The sequence below is a fragment of the Nannospalax galili genome, unplaced genomic scaffold, assembly GCF_000622305.1.
Source record: "Nannospalax galili isolate Female #2095 unplaced genomic scaffold, S.galili_v1.0 scaffold635, whole genome shotgun sequence".
In the NCBI taxonomy this organism is placed as follows: domain Eukaryota; kingdom Metazoa; phylum Chordata; class Mammalia; order Rodentia; family Spalacidae; genus Nannospalax; species Nannospalax galili.
This window is the reverse complement of record NW_008335836.1, coordinates 386,604-395,842: the sequence shown is the minus strand read 5'-3', so window position 1 is coordinate 395,842 and position 9,239 is coordinate 386,604. Positions and strand designations below refer to the sequence as shown.

General features: G+C 37.3%; 1 protein-coding gene across 1 annotated transcript in view; it reads left to right on the top strand.

Moving 5' to 3' along the window:
* Positions 1-9,239, top strand: part of LOC103732090 (olfactory receptor 51I2-like) — a 13,280-nt gene that overhangs the window by 3,491 nt on the left and 550 nt on the right. The window contains exon 3 of the mRNA XM_008830610.1: positions 8,504-9,237. Coding sequence (XP_008828832.1) covers positions 8,504-9,237 — 734 coding nt within the window. The remainder of the gene's footprint in view (positions 1-8,503; positions 9,238-9,239) is intronic.

Genomic DNA, 9,239 nt, shown 5'->3' with positions numbered 1-9,239 from the left:
TACTGAGTCACTGGTTTCTCTTCAGTTTGTATAAATATAAACGTTCTTTCTTTTACTCTTTAGTTTTGTTAGTTTTAACTTTTATTTCACATAGAGATGAATTTATTATTTGATTTTATTATATTTAACAGGACTAGTATCTCAACCTGTCTCACTTGCATTGATGAGTACATTTATAAAATTCAGAAAACAAGGCAGACATTATAAAGTGCAAAGAAATATGTAATAAATGAATAATGAAAATAAATGAGTGGTCAGACAGTAAAACACTCAAGACTACTACATAAAGAAATTGGATAAATCATAAAATAAGTGGATGAATTAGCATTTGAAAGAAGACACCAACCTGTAAGCTTAAATACCAAAGTGAAGCTGACACTTGTGTTTAGAATAACAGATAAAAATCAGGGTATCTCTTGGCAGCTGATAGCTGGTGTAGGAGGCAGAATCATTCTTTATTTGAAAGTGTGGATACTGCTAGATTTTCCATGCTAAAGAGAATGGCCTCACACGCATGCACATATAAGCTATACCAGCTGAACATAGTAGGTTTAAAAAGTATATATCTACTTGTGCAGAGCATGGTGGCACATGTCTTTAATTCCACACTCAGGAGACAAAGGCAGATGGATCTCTGTGAGTTGGAGGCCACTCTGGTCTACATACAGATTCCAGGACCAGCTGTGACTACAAAGAGATTCTGGAGAGAAGGCTCACAGGTTAAGAGCACTGACCACCGTTGCAGAGTACCCAGGTTTGATTCCCAGCACCCACATTGCAGTTAATTACTGTTCATAACTTCAGTTCCAGGGGATTCAACATCCTCTTCTGACCTCCACAGGCATTGCATGACATGGGTGCACTTACTTATATGCAGACAGTACCCTTGTACACACAAAATTAAAATGATGCACAAAATATTTTAAAAATCAGCAACAGAGGAAGAAGAGGAGGAGGAGGAAAAGGACATGAAGTTGGTGGGGGGACAAGTTAGAGGCAACATGAGGAGAAATGGAGGGGAAAATGGGGAATAGATTCAATAATTCATGAAAATGTGTAAAATTCTCAATAATAAAAAAGTTATACTTAAGTAAATGAATGAAAATCTGGCTTTAATTTTTAAAAAATATTTTATTTGTTATGTTTATTTTATGTGTATGAGTGTATTTCCTGCACGTATGTAAGTGCATACATGTTGTACGCTGCCCATGAAGTCAGAAAAGGACATAAGGTTCCCCTGGAAATGGAGTTAGCTGCCATGTTGATGCTGAGAACTGAACCTGTGTCCTCTGCAAGAGCATCCAGTGCTCTTAACCACTGAGTCATCTATCCAGCCCAGTTATATATTTTTTAATTTAAAAAAATTGAATACACAATTGAGTGCTCTTTATCACAAACAGAAGCATGAATTTTTCTCTGATCTTTTCTGACTGACATCAAGTAATATCTCAAAATTTATGGCAAAATATCATGAAAAAGCTTCACAAAATTTTGAATGTAATATATGACATCCTAGTGGAAGAACTATGAAGACTCAGGATTTTATTGCACAATATGTTAAAGAAAAAAATAAAACTAATATTCTCATTTAAGTTATATATGAAGCCCATCTGTATTAACACCTTAATTACCAACCCAAGTCTTTAAGTTATATTGGATTTCATTATCAGTGTTGTAGGGTCTATGGCACTGAGTCTTTAAACTGTTTATGTCTTCCAGCATGTTTGAAAATTTTTAAAGAAAAACATGTCTGGTAACTGTTGCATAGGCCAGTGATAATGTCATACTACTATATTGGGGTTACCATGACTAAACTTCCTGTTTTCCAAATAATTCCCCTCCTTACTGTGAAAGCAAGTTCACATGGGTTACAGATTTATATTTCCTTGAGTTGGCTCGGCTCTGATAAAACATCAAAATTTAGGATTTCTAAATGAATTTTCTTGTAAGCAGTTCCTTTTAAGTACATAATATCTGTCACATGTCAAAGGGTTGCTTTCTTCTATTGCAGGAAACATGAGAATTTTTTATCTCCAAAGTAGGACCTAATCAAACACTGGAAATAAAACAAAAGAGTTGGAGTTTCTTGTGTTTGATCCCATGAGATGTCATCTCCCAGATTTTCCCTCTCTAGCAATTCATCAACATTCAAGAGCTCTTAACCTTGGACCAGATCCCACAGAGGATTCTGGTCTGGGGTCCAGTTCCACTGAGTGGTAACTATGCATATTTCCTGCTGTCTCAATCGGAAGTCAGATTTTATTTTTTTTACTTCAGTCTTACTTACCTTGAAGATCTAGGGAGAGTTGTCAGTGTCACTATATCTTTGGTTTATTGCTCAAAAAATACAAAATATAAGTTCGAATTTCCTCATAAGTTGAAATAGATGCACAGTTTTGTTTTGTTTTTGTTTGTAAGAATTTTTTGTTTTGTTTCTTTAATGTGTGTTGTGGTTTGAATGAGAAGTGTCCCACATGAGCTCAAGTATTTCAATAGTTCATCAATTGATCGTGCTGTTAGGAGAGTCACGGAACTTTAGGACATGTGGCCTTTCTGGAGGAAGCACAGCACTGGAGTCTGGATCTGGAGATGCATAGCCTTACCTCACTTCCAGTGTTGTTCTCTGCCACCTGTATGTGCTTGAAGATGTGAGCTCTCAGCGTCCTGCTCCGGCTGCCTCCTGCCAGGCCTCCCCTCTCATATAGAACTCCTAGTCCTCTGAAAACTTTACCCCAAATGAACACTTTCTTCTATGAGATTCATTAGTCACTGTCTTTATCACAGCAAGAAAAAAAGTAACCAATTCAATGTGTCATGTAGTGTTCATATTTAAAACCTAGAGCATTATGAAAGCCACCCATCCAGTGGCAGGGAGTTTCCAGCTTAGTCCAACCTTAATTTCTCCTTTCCCATATTAACATTATGTGGTGTCTTCAGCAATAGGCTTTGAAAGTCCACTTCCTGTGTACAACCAACATTATTGGCAAAGGCCTTTATTGTTTTATGGACTTCTAGGGCTCTTCTGGCCAAAAGCTATTAGGAAGGCAACCCACCTCTGGCAATGAGATTTTCATCTAATAGCTGTATGGCTTCTGGTAGGGATTTCTTCCATCCCCATAGGATTCCTTCTGTGCTTAAAGGTTTTTTTTTTTTCTGTGTATCAAGAGAGAATTTTTTCCCCTTTATTCCCATAGTTCTTTGTATAGCCTTCCTTCCCCCCTTCCCCTTTAACTACCCCCCTTTTTGCATATTTCTCCCTTAGTAACACCTTTCTGCTACTATTCTTCTATCACAAGTTCCTAGTGGCTTTCATGGTACCAGAAAGAGACATGCAGATGGCCAAGGGAAATTGTCCCCTATAATTCTGCTCAATGACAGTCCCCAGGTGCTCAACTATCAACATGCCAAATGAGATGTTCCTGTTGCTGCAATACTGCAGTGTCTAGTGTATGCACAACCAGAAAATTTTAGATTGGATATAATGCCTGCTCCTAGAGGTGGAAAACACATCTGGGCCTGTACACCAGGCCAACCCTTTGTGGCAGGGGAGACTATAGGCCCCAGTGGGAAGTTACTGCAATTGCTTTGTTAGATGGATATGATGCACCTGCTGAAATACTGTCTAAGCATTTGTGTTTACTGCCATAGATTTAAGTTATTATAGCAGCCACTATTTAGATGTTCTTGCTTTTTACTGTTTGTGTTTTTACAGTAGATGGAATCCCATTGAAATGGGCCAACAGCCCATGGAGATGATGCAGATAGCCAAAAGTTCAGTGCCTTGCCACAGTGGGAGGAAGACTGTCCCATACCTATCACCCCCCTCCAAGACTCAGGAACTTTTGCTGAAGAGGTTGGCAGAAGAATGTAAGAGCCAGAGGAAGGGGTGGAGTGTTAACTGGAAGTGTCCTCCAACCAATGTGTGGGCAAGCTATAGTCACATCTCTTTCCCATGCTAGTCAAGGAGTTGATGGGCAAGTCAGTTACCCCTTCCTCCAAATCGGGAGACCTTAGCTGCTTGTGGAGGAGGGACTAAGGATATATAAGCCAAGAATGCCATGAGGCACCTCTATCACAATTTGTGCGGCTGTTGGGAAGTCACAGGACCTATCTTAGAGTGTGGACTTTCCAAGGCAGATGTAAATGGGAGGAGACATTCTTCTGTAAAAAAAACAACGCCAACCCTATGCTCTGTTAACAAGTCCAATAAACTCTTTTGGATTTAAAAAAAGAAAACACAGCTAATGGAAATCTTCATTATTCCACCAAAGTTGACTCCATGTTGGCAAATCTTTTGGTCTTTCACTTCTTATTCCTATTTTCCTTCATTGTCTTTATATTTTTATGTAAACTTCTTCAAGCTATTTCTGGTCAAATGTGTTAAAAATTGCCTCTATTTGGGATAATAAAAAATAAAACTCAGAAAATAACACATTGCAGTTGTTTTTACTATCTCTGACTCTGGATTAGATATTTCCCTTCAGAGAAAACTGAAGATGGAAGAGAACAGACATATTAGAACGAACATGATCCCAGCAAATGCTAATTCCTCCAGGATTCAGAATTGCTCGATTCTACCATAATTTCCACCAGATACTTAACATTTATGTTAATTATTGTAGGATTTCTTAAACGATTGATCAGTTAAAATTAGAGTGGTGTAAATATGTTATTAATTGGAATTCATAACATGGCTTTTATTCCTGCATAAAAGTTCCCTTTAGTAGTTAGAAAGGAAGTAAGTAAAAAATAAATGTAATTTTTAATCACATACAGGTTGTATGGTTTATAAATCCTATGGAGAATTCAAAGAAACTTCTTAAAATTTACAAGTGATGCTTTTAAATAAGCTATGGTTTTGTTTGCAAATTAAAAGCAAGAATATACTTGAAAAATATAAATTCAAGGTATAGAAGAGTATTTAATTTGGTCATGTTTTCAATTAACTCAATGAATATTTATTAAGTATTTTGGTGCAGATGTAGTCATGTCCTAGAAATGATATTCAGTTCATTTGAATCTAGTGAGAATTTGGTCCTTTTCTCAAGCCTCCATTAAATAATAAGCAGTCTATCAATCCTAGAGTGATGAGTTGTTTTTCTAGAGTGGACAGTATGGACTGACACGTCACAGCAGGAATCATCCTGGTTTCTCAACAATGCTTTGGTTAGGCAGATTGTTCTACACGGATCAAACTTCATTACTGTACTCAAAGAAGGCTATGAGTAGTTTCCCTTCTTGTCCATTCCCCTTAGATGTAAGAAATAAAAATCTTTACATATTTGTGAATGTAAAGCAGTGTGTGGTGGGCTCTTTGTCTGACTCTTCTCTAGCAAATAGTAAAAACTGAGCCACTGGTGTTTTATCCACCCTGGGGAGCATGAAAACTGACTTAGAAGACATGATTCTCATGGGAATCCTACAAAGAATTCAGATGTAGGCAGAACAGACATATAAGCAGGAACCCACACATACATTCACATACACATGGACATATGAATGCCTGATTCCAGATATAATATTGGGAAAAAATCCATTATGTCTTATTCTCCTGAAGAGTTGACTTTCAAACAATAAAGGAAAAAACAGGTATCTATTTTTCTATTCAAAAAGGACAGGCTGTATAGAGAGTTAAATGATATATTTAAGTCAAAATTTTAACTATACTGATCTATGAACAATGTACGTATTTAGGAGGAAATTCTTCATAACTCCATACATTATACACTGTGTAATATTTAGTTCTGGACGTGTGTGTGTGTGTGTGTGTGCATGCACATGCACAGACATGTGTTATATACATATATGTTCCCAAACTGTATGCCAAATTTCATGCATTTATATATGGCGAAAAAAGTTAAAATAGTTTCATCTATACCTCAAATTATACAGTACACTTTTATTATACTTATTTACTCTATTATGAACCAGAAATTGAAACTCCTAACTGTAAATCATTGCTCACATTTCCTTAAAATTTTTAGTTATCATGCAAAATAAAAGGTCTCATGACATTTTCATACACCTGTCTCATTGTCCTTGGATCATATTTACTCCCTAATGTCCTCCATAAGCCTTTTGCTGATCACTTCTTCCCCACATACTTTGCCTTCTACTTTCTTGTTATGTGTACATATATACATACATACATATGTAAATACATATATTCCACATATAAGGCAAAATATCAACATTTGCTTTCCCCCTCATAACCCACTCATTCATCGTCCCCACTATAATTTATCCTTTCCACCCCTCATGTCCTCCCCCTTCTACAGTCATGTCTTTTGTAAATATATAAGCACACATATATATTTGACAGAACTGTTACAGGAGAGAAACCCTATGACACTATATTTCCAGTCGGGCTTATTTTCCGTGACTTACTGATCTGTTTCAGCAGCTCATCCTCCTGCCTACTCTCCTCTTACAGGCTCCAGGAACCTCCTTCAGCCCTCAGCTGCTCTGACAGCAATATTTTCAGATTTCACTTTGGACTGAGATCATGGGGTACAGGTCTATCTGCCTGGTTTATTTTTGTTACTAACATTACCTCAACAATGTGATCCAGCTGGTATTTTAACTTGGAAAATCACTGTTAAATGGAGTCTTTTTTTTTAAGGACCTAATAGACTGTTATAGAAGGTTCCACCCAAATGCTAAAGAATACACTTTCTTCTCAACAGCCCATGGAATGTTCTCCAAAGTTGACCAAGCATCAAGACAACACAGCAAGCCTCAATAATTATAGGAAAATTGACATGACATCCAAATTTCTGAGTATAATGGAATAAATCTAAATAAAACAGCAATAAAATCTACAGAAATTGCACAAAATTGAAAGTAAAAACACTAATGATTGGAAATTTAAAATTCATAGAAATGAATGAAAATGAAAATAGAACATACCATAATATCTGGGACACAAGGAAGACAGACCTGTTTGGGGGGAGATCAATTTTTTCTTCCTTTTTTTAATAAATTTTATGTGTATGAGCGTTATCCTTGCATGTATGTAAGTACACCCGTGTCATGCACGTGGAGGACAGAAGAGGCTGTCGGATCCCCTGGAACTGGAGTTATGGACAGTTGTTAGCTGCCATGTGGGTGCTGGGATTCAAACCTGGGTCTTCTGCAAGAACTGTCAGTGTTTTTAAGCACTGAGCCATCTCTCCAGCCCCAATTTTTTCAGGGATTTTGAGAGGCTGCACGTGATCCAGCAAATTGCGCTACACTTATGCACACACAGACAGCACGATGTGGATTCAGGGGATTTTTTAAAAGAACAGATGAATCTGGGGGAGTAATCAATGGTTGTGCTGTGGGGCATTGGGAAGAATTGCAAGAGAGGAAATGGCGTTTGGATTTTTCACAACACTATATACATGCATGAAATTCTCAATAAATACTAGTATCAAAGAGCCAAAAGAAGTCCATACAGGAAGTTTGATATTGCTGGGTTCATTTTTAATATATAGTATGTGCAAGTTTATAGTATTAAATAGAAATTTATAAATTTTGCCAAAAAAATTTCCAAATCAGTTAATTACTCTACATATTTTTAGTGTTAGAGGCAGGAAACGGACATGCGTTTTCTGAATATTTGTGCAGATTTTTTGGCATATGTTCTATTTTATCTTACAATAATTTATGGGATAAAAACATTCTGAAAAATAGAGACTATATTATCCTATATTGCCTAATGAATACACCAGTGGAGAAAATTCTAATTTTAGTTAGCATGAAAAACTGGCTGTGGGGAGATACGGATGGGTGGTATAAAGACGATGAAGATGTTCTGTATGAGGTGCACAAAAATCAATGGAAATATACATTTAAAAAGACCTGAAAAGATAGACTGTTATATTTGCAGTGAAGGTTCTTCTGCCTCTGAATTTCTTAAATTACATAGCAATATATAAAAACTTATGGTATAGTTTTTCCCCTTTTCTACCTATCCCCATAAAAAGTAATCTCTCAAAATGACTACAAATAACATGGTGATAAAACTATAAAGGTATTTTGTACTTACAAATTAAAATCAAGCACTGTTAAAATCACTCAGCAGATAAACGTGCTTTTCTGCCAAGCCTGAGATTGAACTGATCCCTGGTACCCACATAGTGGAAGAGGAGCACTGATGACCACAAGTTCTTCTCTGACCTTCACCCCTGAACCTTTGCACCTGGACACACATTCATGCACACAAGCACACATGGGCATACAGACACAAACATACACATGAACACCCACTAAATACATGCATAAAAATAAAATGTAAACTGAAGTACTTCATGCCTTGAATGTATGCAGTAAACTTCGATGGGGAAATTAAATCACTGATATAGGATTCATGTGGTGATACTTAAGTATATGTGACTTGAACTCGCTGTTCTTCTAACTACAGTGTTAAAATATAGTGAAGGGATTTATTGATCAAATGCCAGAAGTTTAACATATAGTTTAATGAAATAAGGATAAAGATGATTGTGTTCTCACCCAGACTCTCTTATTCTAGAGAAAAAGAAAAAACCCTTTCCAACTGAACTGTCTAAATTTGACAACATGACCTTTCTCAATATTAGTACCTATGGACCCTTCCTTCTGACTGGCTTCCCTGGCCTGGAGGACTCATATCCAGTGTTCTCCATATTGTTCTGTTTTCTCTATGCCATTGCTCTGATGGGAAACAGCCTCATCTTAGTGGTTATTTGGGTGGAGCCAGCCCTTCACACACCCATGTACCTTTTTCTCTCCATGCTGGCCACCAGTGACCTGGGACTCTGTGCTACCACCTTGCCATCTCTGCTAAAACTTTTTTGGTTCAATGATCGTGAAGTACACTTTGATGCCTGCCTCACTCAGATGTTTTTTATTCATCTTTTCTCCCTAATGGAATCAGGCATCCTGTTCGCCATGGCTTTTGACCGCTATGTGGCCATCTCTAACCCACTAAGGTACACTACTATTTTGACTAATGTGAACATTGCTAAGATAGCTCTGGGTCTTTCACTGCGGGCTGTGTCTGTCACCTGTCCAGGACCACTTCTCATCAGGCGGTTGAGATTTTGTGAGGCCAATGTGCTGTCCCACTCCTACTGTCTACACCCAGACATCATCAAGCTCTCCTGCTCTGACCACCACCTTAGTAGTATTTATGGCCTCATCATTGTTATCATCACCTTTGGAATGGACTCTGCATTCATTCTTCTCTCTTATGTGAAGATACTGATCACTGT